This window comes from Eulemur rufifrons, chromosome 4, assembly GCF_041146395.1.
Source record: "Eulemur rufifrons isolate Redbay chromosome 4, OSU_ERuf_1, whole genome shotgun sequence".
Classification (NCBI taxonomy): Eukaryota; Metazoa; Chordata; class Mammalia; order Primates; family Lemuridae; genus Eulemur; species Eulemur rufifrons.
In genome coordinates this window covers 44957878-44980316 of record NC_090986.1, presented here as the reverse complement: position 1 = coordinate 44980316, position 22439 = coordinate 44957878, and the positions used below count along the sequence as shown (strand labels likewise).

The 22439-nt window shown below is 31.4% G+C and overlaps 1 protein-coding gene across 4 annotated transcripts in view; it reads right to left on the bottom strand.

The window, feature by feature from the left end:
* DACH1 (dachshund family transcription factor 1) overlaps window positions 1–22439 on the bottom strand; it is a 405982-nt gene that overhangs the window by 22472 nt on the left and 361071 nt on the right. For all 4 annotated transcript variants that reach the window (XM_069467164.1, XM_069467165.1, XM_069467166.1 and 1 more), the window contains 3 exons: window positions 16942–17089; window positions 13804–13947; window positions 13247–13315 (listed from right to left, as the gene is read on the bottom strand). In XM_069467164.1, the coding sequence (XP_069323265.1) occupies window positions 13247–13315; window positions 13804–13947; window positions 16942–17089 (361 nt within the window). The remainder of the gene's footprint in view (window positions 1–13246; window positions 13316–13803; window positions 13948–16941; window positions 17090–22439) is intronic.

The window sequence follows — 22439 nt, the reverse complement described above, 5'->3', positions numbered from 1 at the left end:
GCCTAGTACAACGGGGTTAATATGAATTCCATAAATTTAAAGGCAGATGTAAGCAGGCAAGCTTCAAAATATTATCTCAGAAGTATGTCTGAATTCAAAACGGGAAGTTATTGCATTCATTCAAAATAGCTTTGTGAGCTTTTGCCTTTATTTGTGACTGAACTGCTCTTTTCATATTGGTTTATGTGTTAACATAGTATGCTACATCACCAACTGTTTGATTCAGAGGCTTTTTAATCTGCCTTACTATCATCAGAGAACATAAACTTTCATCTGATTCAGGCTTCTATCGTGTTTTTACAAATCTATAATTTTACATAAAATGTGTTTTACATAAAATGAGTTTTTACATAAAATGAGTTCCCTTAGAGAACAAAGATGGTACTCCTGGGCTTACGGTTCCACTTGGCCACTAGTTGGTTGGAACCCAGTACTACTTATTGGGTTTAGAAGAGGAATGTACTTTCCATTTCTGTTTGCTTACATCTAATCTTTTCTCATTTGTGAAACTTCTCTCCATTCCTAACCCTTTAGGGATAAGGTCTAGATTGTGAAATTTCATATAACTTTGCTGGAAAAATTTATTAAAACCAGTCAAAAGATTATGATAACTTGAAACAAGATAGAACTAAAACTATATCAACCAGTATAAGCCACTTAAAAAAGAAAAAAATTATTAATATAATATTTTATCATGGAAATCAAATAATTAGTTCTTAATTCTGTTAAGATGACTTCATAAGCCTTCATAAGTAAACGTAAAACCATAGTATGGAATCAAAGTTTAACATAGCACACCTGAATATGTCTGGGAATAATTTATGGTCTAAAATCTCCCCATCCAGCACTCTTTCTCCCAGGGAGAAATAAATAAAGAATGAGAGTCAGATCCAATAATTTGTAGCCATCATTCATCGTTTTATAGGTGTAATTAGTAAGCTTAAGTGGAACTATGTTTGGAGATTTACTATCTCTGGAGTGTGATTATATATGAATTAGAAGAGTCTGCAGTTACTCCACACTACATGAAAATACAAATCATATTAAGAGAAATTTGCCAAAATATAATAAAAAATTAAGATGCTCTAGCACTTCCACCTTAAATTTGAGTAAAAAATAACTAGTTAGTCTTTCATTTAATTTTGAAAGAGATGAATAATCAAATATACTTGGCTGCAAATAAATTTCCTTAAGCTATATTGTTGACTTTACTATTGAAATTCACACCCTGTCATGAATTCTTTAAATGCTCTGGAAAATCTAGTGAATATAATTTTTATTTTCCAGCTCAGTCATGCCTAAAAGAAAAAGTATGTATCACATATGAAAAAAAAAAATCATTGGCCTAAAAGAATTAAAAAAAAATCCAAACTATATTTAACTTTTACCAAAAATAAATACTATTGCAATTGCTATTACATTACATTTGTGCATAATGTAACAATTGCAATTCTGTTAGCACTTGGCCTCTACCAGTCACTGTTCTAACTTCTTATGTATATTAATTCACTTAAACCTCATAACAATTCTATAAGGCTGATATTATTCTCACTATTTGTGTTTTACAGATTAGGAACCCCAAAAAATAGAAGAGCTTAAATTACATTCTCTGTATTATAGAGATAAAAACAGCGCAGGAATTTGAACCCGGGAATTTCAAATCCAGAATCCATATACATATATGTATACATGAATCATGGATACATTATTTGTGTATGTTGATGTGTTCATATTCATTGAAAAAAGTAGATACCTGTGCCATTTTGACAGGATAAAAATATCAGTATTAGAGCAGGTCTTAGCAGTTGAAGTGAGTTACCAAGGTCACAATATTAATGAATTGTAGTGTTGAGATCAGACAGACTATCACTCTCAGTTCAAGGCTGCTTTCCTAATCACTGAATTGTATTAAGGTTGATTTTATTCCTTTTGAAATCAGTTATTTAAGTAAATTATCAATATTAATTCAAAGGAAATCTGTATTGGCATTTACTGTATAACTAATGTATCAATTATCTCAATGAACTAGTGGAGTCTTTTTATTTTAGAGAAAAGTAAACTTTGTTTTATTTAAGAGAAAACTTCTTGAGAAAAATACGAACCAAGAATGGTTGCAGGGCCAGGAAATAACCTTTAGCAAATGAAAATGCCTTTTTACTAAAGGTGAATCCTACAGGAAACCCAAAGTCAATTTAATTGATTTTATCACATTACTAAACTTCACATGTAAAGACTACATATTTACATTTTGAATCTTAATTTGTATAAATTTATGCCACCCTCTTTGTCTAGTTTAACACTTAGTCACTCATTGACACTTCATAAATTGTGGTGAAATGAAAAGACTGCTGTCATGTAGGAAGCCAGGCATGTGGAGGCAAGAGGACTCAGAGGTCCTGAGGACACGGTTTGAGTGCAAGCAATTTCTGTCTATGTGCCTCAGTTTTCCCAAATACAAAATGGGCTTGCCCCGATGATCAATAAAAATAATGTACGTAAAAAATATGTGCAAATCCTAAATTGCTTTGGAAATGTTAGATACTGTTCTTTTCTGTAATATCCTGAAACACTGCTGTGTCAAAAAAACAAAAATAAAAACAAAGAACTGAAACCCAGTAACAGGTCATCGATTTCCCACCCCTTATGTCTTTTTAAATTCCAGCCTCTGTGCTCACATTCTTCCTCAGTTCCCTTGCATATATTCTATTTGGCATTTGATAAGATTTTGGGTTTCATCCCTTCCAAGGCACGTTTCTTGGTTTTCACTATGATCTCTTAGTTTATGCGAGGAGAAACTTCTGCTTCAGATCTCTAGCAGACAGGTTTTGAATAAAGTTGAAACTGTGTAGCTTCTGCGAGGAAACATTGTCAGTCAATCTAGCAGTTGTTAATAATAACAAATGGATTTTTATAGACTAATTTCTTTGAACCAGTGAAAATATTTTCAACCAATGAACCATTTCTCAAACAATTAAACATTCTGATTTTTCTCATCCATACCCTCTAATTGCCCAGTATTTCAGCCATAAAAATAACATTGCCATTAAAAAAATGATCAGGCCTTTGTAAATCTGAATTTTAAAACTAAATACCTATATTTATTTACCAGATACTTTGTTACCTTTGAGAAAGTGAAATTGAACTTTCTTTTTTTAAGTGTTGCTGTTGTTAAAATGATATTGAATGCTAAATAATGTGTTTGTTTTTCAGCTGTTGTAAGTCTAAAGAGATTTTTTGAATACTTCAATTATAAAAACATTTAAAACATACAAACTTGTGCAATTTTTATTTTAATGAAGATGAGAAGTTCATTAAAGAAGATAAATATTTCATTAGATCTTAAATAAAACAAAGAGATTTTTTGGCTTCTCTCAGCACAAAATTCCTTTGAAAGATTAATTAATACATGCAAATTATGCAAATTAGACCCATGCAAATATTTTATGAAGACAATTAAGGGAACCATTAATTACTGCTTTTTTTGCTTCAGTGAGATTCATTCATTTAATTTTAATTTCACTTTAACTGTTTTGATGTATAATCTTGCAGCTAAGAACTTTATCTTTCCTGGCGGGTCACTTAAACTTATAAATTTCATCAAGTGAGCACACAGAAATCTGTAAAGATATTCTCAAGACTATGTTTAGTATCAAGAGAAATTTCTGACACAATGTACTCCCAGAAATAGGAAAACTGGAAGGGAATATGAGCTCATTCTTGGACAAGGTTCAACTGCTGGAAAAGCAATTAATTTGCTTTGGCTGTGCTAATATAGGGGAATTAGAAAGTGTGACACAAGACAAATAGAAATAATTAGTTCTCCAAAATGATGTTCTCATTAATATGGTTCGAACAGTAGAAATAAAAAAACATTATTGTGGCATGTCTGCATTCTGTCCCTAACCATGGGAGGTGGAATAATGCACCATAAGCATTTTTATATTTATAGTCTAAATGATGATGTTTTATGTTTTTTTCTAGAGAACAATTTATATCAAAGAGTGTTATATACCTGAAATGTCTAAACATATACATGCCATCCAAATTAATAACATACTTTCCATAACCATGTATTTGCATAACAATTTTTATTTTGGTCATACAAATCCTGTATTTGTATGAAAAGACTTGAAAACTGGAGGGTTTTTTTATAATTTAAATATTTTTGGATTACTCTCATGATTCTTAAAGTATAATAACATTTCTCAGAAATTTTTTTTAAAAATTGTATTTATATTCCATTAAAAAAGGCACTCTTTTTCTTAAAATTTCTCTTAGATGGCCAGGCTACCTTTTACTGTCTAAAATAGATACAAAAAGAGAAAGCAGGCTTTGTGAATATGAAACACTAGAGTTAGTTCTAGTCTATATTTACTAAATGATAACCTTTTTAGCTTCAGTCTTCAATGAGCAAATTAACTGGATGTAATGACTGTCAATTTTTCCCTTGATAATAAAGGTAAAAAACTCAAACAAAAAAGCTATTATAAATAAATTTTCCTTAAATCTGAAGATAAATACTATACTGTCTAAAAAATAACAAATTAATTTATTGACCACTATGAAAAAAATTCCTCAATTACTTAGTATCCATAATATAATAATAAAAATTATCTTCAAGAAACATATATATATATAATATTAAAATGACAGAGGCTTATTTTTGTACCTGTTCTCTGACATTTCCCTCAACTCAGCAGCCAGTCATTGTTACTACAGTACCATAAAAAGATGCAAGTGAACACAGATTACCATTGATGTTTATTACGATTTTTAATGTCCTTTTTAAGCAGATGTTAACATTAAATTGCCTTTCTAACAAAGGAAATCTCATTTCATTCATTCTTAAATTTCTAAATTTCCCTAGTTTCTTTTGCATAGTATATAGCATCTACATAGATGTATGTTATAATTTTTAAATTAGGATCATCTGTGAATTTAACTGATACACACTGTTTAACCACTCTTCCATGTCACTAATTACAATGTTAAATCAAAATGGATCTAGCATTGATCTTTAGCGCCCTCTGCTAATATCTTTCCCAATTTCCATACATCACTATACTTTGACTATAGGTCTTCAGATAGTATTCAAGCCCAACTACAAACGTGTTCATGAACAAGCCAAATTAATTCAATTTTTCCATTTTATCTATGATAATAAAACATTATTATATGTCCTATTAACAATGCTCTGTTTCAACACTTAATATCAATTTAGTTGCACAGTGTCCACTTTTCTCTTTAAACTTCCAATTCCAATCCATTATCCCTGATATTCCTAGATAAAAGTAATTTCTATGTCTTCTAAACTCTCATAGTGACAGCTCCTTATTATATTATTTTTACCAAAAAAAAAAATGATGTCAAATATATTACGAACTAAGCCAAATCACTTTGCCTTAACTTACTTTGTCTAATCGAAATAGCATCACAAAACCTCATGAAATGTCATTACTCAACACAGACGTATTATAATATCAGTGCTTTTTTTCCCTCATAAAAATAAGGAGTTTAGGACACTAGGAATAATACACTAAAATAATTCTATGTGGTGAATAATTATAGTGAGTTATATTTTTTTACTCTTTTGAGCAGCTTCATACTTAACAATGCTCACCATTTCTATTTCATGTATAATTACTTTAAATTATATTTTATTTTTTAATTTTTATTCCAGCATATTACGGGGGTACAAATGTTTAGGTTATGTATAATTTAAATTATGTAAGAAGCCGTTCCAACAAAAACCTGCAAGAGGCCCTCAGCATTTGGAGTTTAAATATATTCACTTACACTCAAAAACAAGATTTACTTTTTTGTGCATTTTTAGAAGAATAAAGATGTTTATACTGAAATTATGAGAAAATATATTACAAAATTTTATAAAATATTAAAATTTATAAATATCCCTGAAACTTCCTATTTAATATTAATAACTGATTGTCTAGTTAAATGAGTAGTTAACAATGACCTATGATAACTATAGAACAATAGCTTGTTTATTGGTTACTGCCTACAATCAATATCACCTTTTGTGCAATTTAATCAGGGCTGTCTTAAATTGATTAGCTGCACTGAAATGCTGCCAAACACCAGAAACCAGTGCCAAGGGACTAGAAGTAAATTTATTATTGTTTTGTTTAGCTCATAGTAATATAATTTTAATATTTATACTTTAAGATTGAGAATAATGGTTTAAAATAATCTCTGTGTTAAGTACTTATTTCTAAGTGACTAAATAGTCAATATGCAATACTGGTAGCCCAGAAACTAGTTTTAAATCTTGATATCTTGTTTGTTTGTTTTGTTTTTAAGAAAATCTCCCCTTCTCACCCTTTCTTCTTTTATTAATAATGTAAATAAAGACATTTTTAAATATGGAAAACTTGGTTCAGGTAACACTAAAAAGTTCTTGTAAATCTTCACAAACACTTTACTATGGGACTAATTTTCAAAATTGTATTATAAATACAGACCAATTTTCCAAAATAGGAAATGTAAATTATATATTAGAACAATAATAGCTTTAGCATTTACCAGTTTCCATGCCCTGTAGTAAATATATTAACTCATAATAAAATTGAATATTAACAGCTAAAACTTAACTGTGTACATACTTTTGCTCAGTATGTGCTACGTGCTTTACGTGGATTATTGTATTTAATCTTCACAACAACTCTCTGAGGTTAAGCTATTGCTAAAGAAAAAAAAAAAAAAAAAAAAGTGGGGCAGAGATTACAGTCCAGATCTAACTTTTAGTGTTTCTTAACTTCTGGATTCTGTAGGGGTGCCCAAAGAACCCGACTCCCACACTAAACTGAAAGGTCTGCTTTTAAGTATTAGAAATAGAATTCTAAATAAAACAATTGAATGACAATGGAATTTGAATGATACTTTCATAAAGATCTTAAAAGTGGTAAGTTTAAGTAAGGTTCGGTTCAGTACCTTTTACCTTTTTTGGCAGCAGGGACCCTTTTTGTGGAAGACAAGTTTTCAACAGACAGGGGTGGGGGTTGGGGGGTGCTTGGAGGCAGAGCTCAGGCGGTGATGCAGGCGAGGGGGAGTGGCTGTAAATACAGAAGCTTCGTTGGCTCACCTGCAGCTCGTCTCCTGCTGTGTGCTCAGTTCCTAACAGACCAGGGGTTTGCGGACAGCAGCCTCAAAATATGAAAGTCTTGGGATACCATTTAGCAACTTATATTTAAATACATACTTCACAAGAAACAAAGAGGGTCTCCAAGAGTCATATATTACTTCAAAATTGGATTTGTTTATGACATTTTAATTTTTTATAAGTTCATTATATGCTTATTGTAGAGATGCAGATGAACCTTTTCTCTAAATATGATTAATTTCTTAATTTTTTTAAGTTACTACTTTATTTTCTTTGCTTAGAGTAAGGTTTCCTCCAGTCTGTCTGGAAGTGTCTGTAAATATAGTATAGGCATACTGGCTGATAAAAAAGTAAAGAGCAGGAAAGGAGACAGTTTTCCAATTGTATATCATTCCCTGGTAGTAGACTGTTTTGGACTTTTTCAGTCATTAACACACAATATGCTAACTATCCAAAATGCGTAATATGGCTGCCAGTGGTTATCCTATAAGAGAGACATGTAAGTACAGGCAGAAAGGAATGGTGGAGAAAACAAGGGCTTTGGGGTTATGAATCTGGATTCATATTCCAGCAACTCCACTAACTAGTAGTGTGTCTGTGAGAAAGTTAATTAGCCACTCAAAGATCAGGTTACCTTGCCTTTAAATTATAATATACAGAAAAGGCTCAGTTTCAGTTCCCAAGCCACCACACTGTTTTAAAAAGTAAATACTTCCACCCATTATTAACATATCTAAGTCTCAATGAAAAGATGTATTACTAGGAAATTCATTAAGTGGTAGAACATTTGATTTAATACTAAAGCTTGATCAAAGATATAAATCCCCTTCATAAGAATGACATGAAGTATGATACTTTAAGCTGTAAGTTACTAAAGAAATAATAATAATAGTCATATAAAGGAGCAAAGACGGCATAATTTAACAATCCTAATTTAAAAGCAATCAGGAAGAACATAAGGCAATGTGGAAAGCAACTTTACTACATTATGATCCCAACTCCAATAAACTCTTGGTGTTACTTTTAACAAGTCATCTACTCTCACCAAGCCTCTATTTCCTCTTTTGCACAATAAAGAAATTTAATGTATCTTAAAGTTATTTCCCAATGCTAAGGCAGTAACATCCTAAAACCATGCTTGGCATAGCATCAACATTGAATAAATATTTGTTAAATAATGGATAATTTTAAAATTCAGCATGTATCTCTAAATATCTAGAAAGCAGAAAGAGGATATTTTTAAATTGGAAAAAAGGAGATTGTTAATGTGAAGGCAAGTCTTTTATGTCTTTTTATTGGAAGAATATTTGCTTTTCTATGATCTGAGATCAGTCAAAAAAGAATAAAAAGCCAAACAGTTTTGATTATGGCCATTGGATGTAAATAAAAGAGATGTACTTGCAAGTGAAGTCAAGATTTTGCAAGCAGAACTTGCAGATATTCTAAGATGTCAGAGGAACTACTATGTCCCCATTTGATTTTGACAATTTTTTTTTGTTTAAGAAGGCAGGACTTTACTTAAAAAGTAAAAACAAAAAAGTACCATTTTGAAAATGAACTTTCAAAACTTTTTGAAAATTTTACAAGAGACATAGATGGAACAGCAATATCCATGATTTGTTCATGTTATAAATCATATCTATGTATTGATCACCTAAACAATTTTACCATTTGCAATTATAATAAGTAAACCAGAAAAGAAGCATGAGGTTAATGCGTATTAAACAAAAGAAGAAAATGCTGGTTAGGAAATGTGATTATGGTATGTTAAATTAAATATGAATTTTAAATGGAAAGTTGGATGTGAGTATTTACAGAATCCAAATCTTAGGTCAAACATGTAAAGAAGAAAAGAAAATGAGAAATGCACGCAAAGAAGCATGAACATATACTGTTAATTCAGCTATAGATACAGGCATTCATTATGCCAGAATTTGTAATTCTGACTTTCTTTGACAGAATCATGTCACCCTTTATTTCCTTCCATCAGTCTCTCCAACCAAATACTGAGAAATGTCAGAACAATAAGGATCTTCATAGCCACAAGATCTAATATACATCCTAATTTATCAATGGCTGATTCATTCCTCGAGGGAATACATAGTGGCACCACTATGTGCCAAACACTATGCCAGACAATAGGGCACAGTAGTGAACCAATAGGCATGGTTCATGCTCTGTTCCAGTTCCCAGGGAGAGAAGAAAAGGCATTGGACAAGGAACTATTAATACGTATATACAGTATGTTCCTGTGGACAAGTAAAAGGTGTGACAAGAATCTCTAAGAGGCCAAACTAGTTGGTGGGGGAGGTGCCACAGGGGCAGAGTGAGGGGTCTAGGAAGTGTTCCTCGAGTTACTGACTTCTAAGCTCGGACTTAAAGAGTGGGTAGGTAAAGGCAAGGAAGAGAGAAACATGTCCCTGGTAGGTAAGGAAAGAAGTACAACTTTCAGGAAAACAAGAACAAAAAGCTTCCACGGAGATTGCAGGGAAAGAGTTGTGACTGGATGCAGAGGGTGAGGGAGTAAGGAGGCAATCGTCAAGCTACATTCTTCCTTCTTTATATAGAAAGGAGGATACTGGATTGGATGAATGAAGGTACCACAGGGAAGGAACACTGGAGGAAGACAGGTCTGCGGAGAAGAGGAAACTTTCAGGTTTGTGCATTGAACTTTGAGGGCTCTGTGAGACAATCAAATAAAAAGTTGGACATTATTATCTGCAGCTTCTAAGAGATGTCTGAATGGGGTGGAGATATATCTTTACAAATATTCAAAATATGTAGGTTAAAGAAATCATTTAAGTAAATGCCATTGCCTAAGGAGAGAGAATGTAATAAGACTAGGACCTAACTGACAAAAGCCATCATATAATACATTTGGCTACATAAAGAGTGTGTGTGTGTGTGGCTTTATGTGTGTAGAGGCAGAAGGGGTTTTGAAGGATATTTATTGACTAGTCCACAAAACTCCTCAATTAGTGTTTATATGTACTCTGCTTACTCTATATATTCAAAAAAATCTTAGAGAAAACTTCAAAGTAGGATAAATTTTTCAAACTCCAAAACAAATTATGACATATAAATCTGTATGACTTAAGGCATAAGAGAGTTAATGGCCACATAATTCAATTCCTGAAACATGTTTTTTTAAAAAATATCTGGATGTTTATTCTGCATTCATAATATCTCCTCCAAACTCATGAATTTTGAGTTAGTTAGTAGAAATATCAGCAATGAAAAATTTATCCCTGTGTACCACGAGCTGATTTACCTTATCAAGAAACGTAAATTATTTAGGGGCTCTTTCCTCAGAAATATTTTCTAAACTGCTTTCTGGTTTCCTCTTTCCCACCTCTGTAGGTTTATGGAAATGGTGATACAAAATGCCAATGAGGCAATATTTAGCTTAACCTAGAGTTCTTATTTAGGGGTAATTATTTGGCACTTAAGCAGTATTTAAGTGCCCAACTTCTAGGTGACTAACTCTCGGGCCATGTGTGGCATTTATTTATTGCCACAATGTTAAAAAGTAAATAAATAAATACATGACGTGCATAAAAAATTGTGGGCTTATTTTGTCTTTTTCAATAAGTTGAGTTTATTTTGGAATACAAAATATTTTCAGTTATGGCTGGCTTAGGAGCAAGAATGTCATAACACCTGGGCTTGGGGACACTGGGAGAGAGAGGGCCAGGGAAGCAAGAGGCTCTGTGTGTTTGTCATTCTTGAATTGTGAAGTAGCAGGTGCTCACAGCTCCCAAAATGCATGACATAGACCATTTCACAAATTAGTAATGAGTTCTGGTTCTTTCTTTTTTGCCTTTCTCATTCTTGTGCTTAGACAACATTTAATTAAGTACAGTCTTCCTTTGATTTCTTCTGCTCACAGTTAATTGTATTCTGTTAGCTTCCAAATGTATTAATTTAGTCTAAGTTTGTAAAAAATAATTCAAAGGGCTAAATAGTTAATTTAATGGGGTTAGAGTAGTAAAAAATGATCTCTTTGCTCTATTTTAAAAGTCTTGAAATAGTCCAACTGCTGGTGAAATGCCTTCTTAGCAACTAAAAAGGAAACATTTATACTCAGTGTTTTCTTAAAATTATGTTTGGGTACAACCCATATTGTCTAATACTTATCACAAATATGAGTAAAGTGCTTTATTGAAAACTGTGCATTTTGATAATACAATTGACTAGCTGAATGAATGGATGAAGTGAATACAGATTTCATATTACAAATTAAAGCAAAAATAATCCCATAATAATTTATATTTTGCTTTAAATGTTTTGTTTCCCTAATCTTGAAGTTGTTTGGGTGGGTTTACTGTGTTCCTCAACTGATAGCATTCTAGATGCCAAAAGGAAGGTGATTTGTGATTAAAACTTTTCTTCAGAATAAGCAAATCACAACAATGGAAATTGGGAGTTGTCAATATTTCAACCTCATACAGCAAGGCCTTGAACATATTGAAGTTTATACTTGAATATATGTGAATTTTATAGATTCAAATAAAAATAAGCATAACATGATTAATGACCAAAATGTTGCTGGTAGCAAACTCATGGCATACATATTATGTCAACTATAAAAATGTTTAATAATTGTTTAATCACTTCTTAATATTAACAATAAATCTCTCATGTATATATAGAACTATATTGCCTATAATGTTTTCTAGATTGAGTTTGGACCACCTTGAAGATTCTGTGTATACCAGATAATTTATATATCACACCTACCTAGGGGCTTACGTGCTTTCTTAGAACATTTCAACTTTATCTAAGTTAGTGCATGAGTAGTCCCAGCGTATACAAACAGGCACTGACATTTACATTTTCCTTATTGAGGCTATGGTTCCTGATAAAGTGGACTGGTTTTTGTTAACAGCAGTTTGTTAACATCTGTATACAATTCTTATAAGATGCAATAGAATTCTTATAATTTTGGTGATGTTATACATGCAAACACACACATAAATAATTGTGCTGAAATCCGTAATGTTCTAAAAATTAAGATCTTTTCTCCGTCTACAATTGCATTAATCTTGTACATCCAAGGAGATGTCTCCTATTAACATATGGTTCAAGCTTTAGGATTTAAAACTAATTATAATGGCCTCAGGTAAAATAAATATACACACAAAAAGGTAACATTCTTTCCCCAGGAATGTTACTTCAAGTTTCTGATCGTTACTTATTGTACATATAATGCTTTACGAAAGTATATTTCCTTTACACTAAGCCAAGAATGACACTTTTGCAGCTGATTAAGTAACACAATTAATGTCATACAATATCCTAAAAATGATTGAGCTTAAAATGCAAAATAAAAGCAATTGGGAGGATTATGGCAGTTAATCATTTTAGGCTTCCCTTTGAAGAATCATCTTCATTTAACATAGAAAACAAATGCTCTTTTTACTGTTTAGTATTCTTGTTGTTTTGTTGAGTTTGTTGTCTAGAATAGATGTTTGACTATAAATGCTACCTTCTGATTTTATTCCTTCCTAATAGTGAGTCTCGGCTGCATTTATATTTAGCTCCACTGAGTGTTTAAAACAACTCCCTTTGGTATTCTATATATGATTTTGCTCAGCAGATTTGTATTATTAAAATGTATATAATGGCATACAGAACATTTGGAAAATCCACATAGGAACTAAACAATCCTATTTATTGTTAACATTCAACTAGTCCATTTTGCATGTATCTTGTAGTAACTGTCATAAAAATGAGTAGTTAGACGTTTTTAAATTGTAAGGACTACCTATTTGATTAACTCACAATTTTATTTATGTAGCATAGAACTTATAAACCCTTCCTGCATTAGATTGGGCTTCAAACATTCAATAAAACACATTTACTGTGTCCAAGATTAAATCATACATTGTTTAAAATTAATTATTCCTTTTTAATTGCATTGTATAAACAGAAATGACCTGTTAATTTAAAGAAAATCTATCAGCACAAAATGAATTCACTCATATAAACAAGCAAGATGAACTTGACCTTGTTTGAACTTGTTTTGATGTGGCCCAGATGGTAGGCTACATGCTTGAATAGCAGGCTAAAGCTAAGGAAAAACTCATATAGCAAGATCTAGATTTATAGCCTTCTGCAAATTCCTACCTTGTATTGTCCTTTCAGCATCTGTTCTGCCGCCACTGCGGTCAGCTTCTATCTCTGGGGTCAGAGAGTCTAAAAGCACAGAAAGGTAAGAGTGACACATATTTCATTTGATTCCTATTGTCCTTTATAAAAAAAGGACAACCTGTTACCTTGCTGCTGAATTAAAATTACAGAAATCTTTGTCATCTTTTAAAGGTTGAACAAAAACCATAACCATAAAATTTTGGAGATGATTTGAATAGATAAGTAATGCAACATTGTTCATAAAATAGGACAGGGGGTAGAAGGCTTTCAGATTGATATCTTAGCATGTTTCAGTAGAAATACAATTTGTTAAGCAGAGAAACAATGCTAGGTCCCATATTCTGGAGTTAAGAATCAAAACAGTGGGAGCACCTATGAAATAAGGCATTTCTCCCAACACATTCTTTCCACCATGCTTTCAGTTACAAGCATAGTTGAATGAATCACAAGACGTAAAAATATACAAAACCACAAACACATGTCTAAATTGTCCTTTGAATATTAAAAGTGAAAGTTAGTCATGCATAACTTACCATTCAACACCCTGAGACTATCTGTTGAAGCTGCCTGTTTTAGCGTCTGTTCTGCTTGCTCACGCCGTTTTGTCTCAAATTCAAGGGCTTCCTGCAATTTTCTCTTTGCCTTCTTCTCCTTCTTTAGCCTCTTTTGAACTATGGCTAGAAAAGAATGTATAGACACTATTATTTTTTTTTTAATTTTTGTAATGCTGCTAATTTACAATTGGTCTATGTTTTTTATATTATTCATTTGGTTTTCCCATTGGACTGAGTCAACCTACAAAGAGGAAGTTTGAAAAAAAACCACCTTTGCCTAAAATATTCTCAGTAAAACATCCAAGGAGGCCAATTTTTTTATGTTAGCCTTGAACTATTACATTGCAAGAATCGCTTTAATTGTCATATGTAAAGATAAATTTAATGGGAAACTAATTTTAGTAAATATTTGTATTCACTGCTTAAGGAAGCTTGATTAAATGACTTTTGTGGCTTAGTTCTCTGTCCTTGAATCAGAATAGTGCAGAGTCATTTGAACAGGCAAACCTTTATAAGTTGTGCCTCCTGTCTTCTTATGGGATACCCATTTTGAGTAGCAAATGGAACATTTCTACTACAAATGTTTTGGAAAAGAAAGCTAAACCAGCTCTGTTTTAAATAATTCTTTCTTAAAATTTTAGAAGATGCAATAAATATTTTTTACATATTAGGAGCAAAATACTCTCAGTTATTGTTAACATATATAAGTAGAAATGTTTTTGTTTGGATGAAGTTATTTTCTGAGATAATTTCAACACAGCAAACATATAGCACTATAAAATATTTCAAGAAATGTATTATACTTTCACTCTGCAGAAATCTGGTGGAGTATAAAATCTCACTGCTAACAATAATGTGCTACCAATAACAATAATGTGTTCTTTATGTAAAAAAGTAGATTACAATACAAAAAGTCAATTATGAAACACTTTTCTCCTACTGGACAATTTGAATGTTTGTATATTATATATAATCAATAAATGATAGCAAATAAACGTTCTTCCCAAAATGTATTTTAAACTTTTACTCCATATATATGGCAACTAATCGATATATGGGAAGCATATATGTGTTTTTCTTCAAAATCATTTTTTTGATGGTTGATAAACATTGTGGATGTCAATGTTACAGAATCAGTATGAGAAAATTTTTCTGTTTGTCATAAAAAGTAATCATTCCAAGTTTACTACCTGATTTCTTACTATGGATGAAGCACAATAACACATTTATTTAATGCAATATTTAGTCAAAATGTAAGATGAGGTAATAATGGTCCAAGTAAGTATTTTAGTTTTAATTTCTAATTTTCACATATCCTGTTTTTATTACTATAATTATTATTTTTAAGATGGCAGCCCATTAACATGTTAAGTTTATTGTTGCTATATCACGTATTTTTTAAAAATTTGTTTTTTAAACAAAATGTACATTGGCTACAATCTTATAAGAAAAGTAATTAAAACTGATTTCAAATAAATGCTAATTTGCTTTATTTAAGTGTGAAAATCATATGCTTACCTTAACAAAGTTACTTGCCTTCTATTTCCCTTTCCAAAGATAATTATTTATAAGTCTCTTTAAAAAGAAACAGTAATTTCTGAAATATTTATTTCAATTGTACAGTCTTGTGGCTCTACGGGCTCAATACTCGGTACATTGCCATTGACCTCTCACTGTTTCTTCCCATGAGATTGAACCAAATGGGATTGCTATGTTCTCTCTTCAGAGTAATACGCTGCTTCAATAGACACATTCATAATAGGTAAGTATTGATAGTTATTACCTTTAACTTATTGTTCATAATTAATTAAATGGGAAGTTCATGGTGTGATCTGTGAAAGTTTTGCCCTCTAGTGGTTAAATAAAACAGAAGGTAAATCTTCCTAAGAAGTTTGAACCAAAAATTTTCTGAAGGTCTCTCAATCAACCAAAGGGTTACTTTAGGAAATCAAGGGCTTGCCTTTCAGTCTTTAAAAGAGAATAGACAAAATCAAGTAAGAACAAAATCAAGACCTGGCTATCTCATGGAAGATGGTTTCACAGATTGAACTCTTTGACCAAACTTCCTTATTCACTTGGAACACATCCACTATCAATGTTTATCTTGTTTTGAGTATTTGTTAACACCTAAATCTACGTGAAGCCACATAATTTTTAGAACTATGATATACATCTGGGGTGACACCTTCCCAGATTGACCTGATCCCAGGAACTCATTAGCTGTCGCTTCATAGTAAGTAATAAAACAACCTGGTAAATCCTGCTAGTTTTAAAAGCAAAACAGAAACAATGCTTTTTTAATGACCATATTAAATACATAAAAGGAGAATATTTATATTGAATACTTATTAAAACAGATAAAAGGAGACCCACTTACTTTCTAGAATATTTAGGAAAATCTTATAGTTAAGGCAAAGGGTGAGTTGGTTATAAAGAAGATGCTCTTCAAATTCATACATAAAATAAACATATAAATATAAATGACCTTCAAATTACCTATACATTCATTGTACAGTGTGTTAAAAGAAGCAATTCACATATCAATAATATCATTATTTTTAATCAGTAAGAATTTATGTCAGCTTCTACTCTGTGTATTTGACATTGTTGGATGAAAATAAGACATTCAGAATGAAAATTAACTTAACTTTGGTCATTTTCTTAGATATTCAGTCTTCAATTTCAGTTGGCAAATATGTTACTAAACCTGCTTTTTTGAATAATCAGTATTTTCTATTTTAGCTTTATAATTTTAAGTTTTGAGTTTTTCAAAGGACAATTGTGAATGAACATAAACTTTTCTTCATGGTTGTCATCAGAGCTCATTCTTATCTTAAAGGACATGAATTTGTTAAACTCTATGAGCAATAAAAATTATATGATTATTAATATAATGGATATATTTCAATTCCCTAAGATGGGAACAAAAGAGAAAACACCTACTGTGAAGATTAAGAAATATAATCAGCCCAGGATTCAAATTCTACTCTGAACTTTAGCTATAGGTAAATTAACAAACAAAACAAAACAAAACAAACTAGTTTCAAAGTAAATCATCAAACACAGTATCATTATGTTGAATATTTTGTATGAAGTATTAAGCTTATTTGTAAATACCTCTATTCTTTTGTTCTATAGCCAACTGCTTCTCAAGTGTTTCCCTTAGTTCTCTTTCCCTTAAAAAATCCATCTTCAGCTCTGTTTTTTCCAGTTGGACCTGTTTTTCTTGAGCTCTGGCATTATCTATGGCAACTTTCAAGAGTCCCTGTACAAAGAAGGTATTCAGAATGGTAATATTTTGGTACAAAGCACATTTCGTTCATTACTTAAAAGCATTTTTAAAAAGAATAACCCACTTATCAAATTCTTTAACTCTTATGCATTCACTCTGCACTCACTAGGACAGATACGCATTTTTAAAAAGAATAACCCACTTACCAAATTCTTTAACTCTTATGCTCTGCACTCACTAGGCAGATACTACAACCAATACATAAAACTTCTCATTCTAATTAAACTATTTTAGGAAGACAAATATTTATGGCATGCAGGTTCAATTGCTTCTAATTAGAATATCTAGAACCAAAGCTAAACGAGGGCTGCACATAAGTGTAACTAAAAAATAAGAACTGAAAAGAAAATTAGGCTGCAATTCTTCCACAAGTAATTATCTGACATGGATTATGCAACCTCCCATGATCTTGGCAGTACTCACCTTTCTCTTTGGAGCTCATTCTCCTACTCCCTACTAAGATTACATTAGCCGAAAAGGTCTTCTTTTGGTTCCTCAATGCAACAATTTGTTTCTGCCCCAGGGATTTTGCTCTTTCTGTTCCCTCCTGAATGCTTTACCTCTAGATCTTTACGTGGCTTATACTCTCATTTCATTTCATCTTTGCTCAAAGTCACCATTCAAGAGAGACTTTCTCTTACCATCCTATCCGAAATAGCTGTTCATATGTATCTTGTTACTCTTTCGTTAAAATTCTTCATAGCATTTATCATTATATGATATTGTCACATATTTATTTGTTTACTGATTTATGTTGCATCTCCTCCACTAAAATGTAAGCTCTCTGAGCCACGACATTTTTCACTTGTTCAGCACTATGTCCCCAGGGCCTAGAGAGTGCCTAGCATATAATAGATTTAAAAATCTCATAAACAGAAATTATAATATGGCTATATTTTTTCTTGAGATGTATAATATATTTAAGGCATCCAAAACTTGGTGGCTTAGGAGTGCATTATTTTTTCAGAAGTCATTCAAGATAGTTGTGATAAACTGAGAATAACTTTTAGGAAACTATTTGACACCATAAAAATTTAAAAGAACATATGGTAAAAACAAAGTTTATTTATTCATGCAACTGATTATGAAGATATATATATATATATGTATATATATAATTTGACTTACTGTGTGCTTTTAAAAAATTTAGCAGTAGGTATTTTTGAGAATGAGATTATGAAAATATGTTAAACACATAAAAGCATTCTCCATATTTTCTCTAGTTATTAAAAATTAGAGCTAAAACTTCTTTTCATTTCAGAAATACAAAATGACATTTTGAAGAAGATATTTTGCCATGGTCTGTGAATATCAGATACTGAAGTTTTCAGTTGAAATTATAGATGAGATGGAAGTTGATGCCATTTGTAGATGTACTCCAGGATGTACGCCCCTCCTAAGAAATAATGTGAGCATTTTGAATCAGGAATTTCAACTCCAGCTTGACTTGTAAGTCCAATAGAGATGTCGTCTTACTTTAGCCTACTAATGTAGCCTATAGCATTGTCATAAGCCATTTTTATTTTCTTTCAGGCACATATAAATTATTTCATATTTGTTATACCTGAACCTGAATTTCCTGATATAATTCTTGTGATATGAAACAAGTTGAAGCAGGATTTCTATGTGACAGTTTGCCCCTCCCCACTCTTTTGTTGTTTAACAATAAAACATAGCTGCTAAGGAAACTGCCATCTTAACTCAATTCCGCAACATTCCTGTATATTCTTCTTCTTCATCAGGAACAAATAATTAGTAACAAATGAAAGAGATCATTACATCAAGTGCCCTTTTAGATCACCCCAATTAAAACTTTAGTTTAGCAGTATTTTAATTCTAAGATACCAAATTCTAATTTTCTGCTCTGATTGCTCTTGTTGACTTATCTTTGAAAGATGTACTCTCTGTGCAATGTCTAGAGATTATTTAGCAAGATGCCAATGTTGGCACCACTTAATGTGTTGATTGGTTGTATTATCAGTAGCTGTTTAAAATAAATTACTATTAAACTATTATTGTCCTTGGCTGACAAAACACAATATTTTGGTGTTCTTTAAATATGAAATAATCATTATGAATAAACATGTTGAATAATGTTAAACTGCAATTCTAATTTGTGTAATTTTATATTAATATTCGTTGTAAAGAATGAAGTTGCTGAGAGCATATATGTCTACTGTTTCCTTTTGTTACAGTTGCTACTAATGTGGCTAATGGTGGTACATTACCTATTCCTGCTGATTATGTCTGAAAAATATTAGCTTTTAGGATCCAGTACTCTCTAGAGACTACTTATAAGCTATATAAAATTAAATTTAATTTTTAGACTTTAAATCAGTGCACATCAGGAGTCCAGTGTGAACAAAAATCTGTACTAGAGCCAAGCTGATGCATATGCAAAAGTATGTTACTGCCAGTGACAGCTCTGCTTCAAAAAGTACAGAAAACTGACTAAATATCAATACAGCAGAGGGCTGTGAAAAGCAATAGGAAGTAGTGTGCACAAAATCTACAAATCATTAGGACACCATTTTACCCATCAATGATAATAGTACTTTCAGATTTGTGTAAGTAACTTCTGTAAATTTTCCAGGTAGATCATGTGCAAAAGGTCACATTAAATTCTAGGTCTCATTTGGACATGCAGTATCCAGCAAAATGCTGTGGCAACAATATGAATTACAGTAAAGAACAGAAGGTTTAGAATATGAATTTTTCTTCAAGGAAAGGTCAGATTTCAGGATAGTGGAGTTGGATAATGACAATTCTAAAGAAACACATTTTAAGCTTACTCACTCTATGGCACAGCAATGGTAAGAGACAATAGTGGATTGGCTTTAAATTTATTTTCTGTAAGTGAGGCATGATAGTTGTCATATTAATACACAAATGTTTTTGTTTCCTAAAATGATCTACTTTGTAAATTAAGTCATTTTCATCATTTTCTTCAGAGAATAAGTTTTTTAAGGAAAAAAAAGTACTGTAATATATCTAGCAATGTTTATACTATTTATAGCTTAGAAAGTATAAATATATGCTTATATAAGAGGATTTCAAGTAATATTGGTAAGAAAGAAACATTTCTTAATAAACTGCGTAGATCCTTGGTCCAGGCTTGTATTTTATAAAAATTTATTAATGAATCAGATGAGAAGTAGGTTCCTTGAGTATCACTGAAACTTAAAATTTGTGCTCAATAATGTGTTGCATCTAATGAGAGTAAAATACCTTAGTCAAAGACAATTTTAGCAATCACCATTCTAACCAAACAGTTTTAAAGATGGAAAAACCAAGGTCCAGAACGATCAGGTGACAAATTGAAAATCCCAAATAGAGAGTTGACTAAGCTTAGATCAGAACTCTCCAGATATTTAATCTTTTTTAAAAATTCTTTTACTGTTTCTATAGGACTCTTTGTAACTAGAAACTTCTGTAGATTAAAAAAAAAGTACAGTATCAACTGACACATTTTCAGACAAGCTCTTGTAACAAAAGATACAACTATATCCAGTTTAATGTTATGGTTATTGTTCTCAGAAGTACATGTATGACAGGCTTCCCATTAAAAAGTCCTTCCGGGTATAAAACCATCTTGTGATTCATATGATCATGGGTGGCAATATGGCAACATGGCTCTGGAATCAACTTGTCTATATTTAAATCCATATTCCACTACCACTGTGTGACCATATCTGCCTCCATATTCTCATATGTAAAATGAGGATAACAATGAAATCCACTGTATGGAGTTATAAATAAGAGTCAATGTAATTTGTCTAATTAGCATAGAGACAGACACATTAAGATCATCCACTATTTATTTTACTATTATAGTGTATCTGATATAAATTAATAGATACAGTATATAGTTGAGGTATTGAAGAGATTATTGCTATTCTCTTTATCACAATAAACTTTTTTTTAGAATACTGAGTATATTTTCCTGTTTTTTATGATTTCCTTTCACAAATGGTACCAGAAAAAAAAGTGGAGAAGACTCATAATATATAGTTATGACTAAAAATAAAAACATATAATATAGGACCAATATATATAATCTCAGCTTCCCCATATTTTGAAGTCAGTGTTCTATTTTGTTGGAGTTTTTTGAAAAGTCTTCTCCTCATTATTTTGTCTAACTCTAAAATAATTAAACTTGTGTATTAATAATGTAAGTGAGCAGACATTTAATTTCTTTAAAATGAATAAACAATAAAGTAAAACTATCGGCCGTGAGATTGAAATGTGAAGAATTGAAGATAGATAATCAGAATACAGTCATGTGCTGCATAATGTTTCAGACTACAATGGATTGCACATATGATGGTCCTATAAAATTCTTTTTTCTGTACCTTTTCTATGTGTTGATATGTTTAGATACACAAATACTTACCATGATGTTAAAGTTATCTGCAGTATTCAGTGTAGTAACAGGTTTGTAGCCTAGGAGCAATAGGCTAGACCACAGAGCCTCAGTGTGTATGAAATTCACAGGATGACAAAATGGCTTAACAATACATTTCTCAGAAGGGGGACACATGACTGTATTTCAGTCTTACACTTAAAGTTTTTTTTTTTTTTATTTCATATTTTTCTTCAAACACAGAAGTAGAGAATATTTCTTAGATAACCATGGTTGGATTATGCCCATTTATTAGACCACAGTGAATCAATCTGGGACTGCCATTTCTAATACCCCTCATAGGCCTTCCTTGTTTGCTTAATTCCTCCGTGTAGCCAAATCATAGTAAACTAGACTCCTATTATATATCACCTTATGACAAATATCTTCAATGCTAACTTCATCCCTAACTAAATTTTATATTCTCTACCTTTATTTTACATTTCCACTTTTTATTTATTTACTCATTCTTATATTAATAGTTGTAAGCCATTTTTAATATCGTATCTGTAATAAGGTAGATAAACAAAGTAAATAATTTGTCCACAATCCTATGTATTACAACAGATTCTAGTTGTAATTTATAGCATAAAAGTTCAGATTGAGGATAGTGGGTAGAGTTCTTCTTTAAGATATTCAAGTGGTATCCAGTGTTCAAAGGTGGTATGTTCAGTCAATTGATGTTGAAATTTTAGTCTCATGTAAAACCTCACAGAAAGTTAGTTCTCCATGGACATGGTTGAATGAGGAAGCCATAATGAAAGATTTCCCACATTGAAAAAAAACAAATAAAATTCCATGTAAACAAAAGCAGTTCTAAAAAGCAAAAACTGAAATGTATTCATATCCCTCACTAAAGTAAAATTATTATCCTTTACCATAGATATCTTTATCCATTATCACTTTTAATTTTGAAAATAC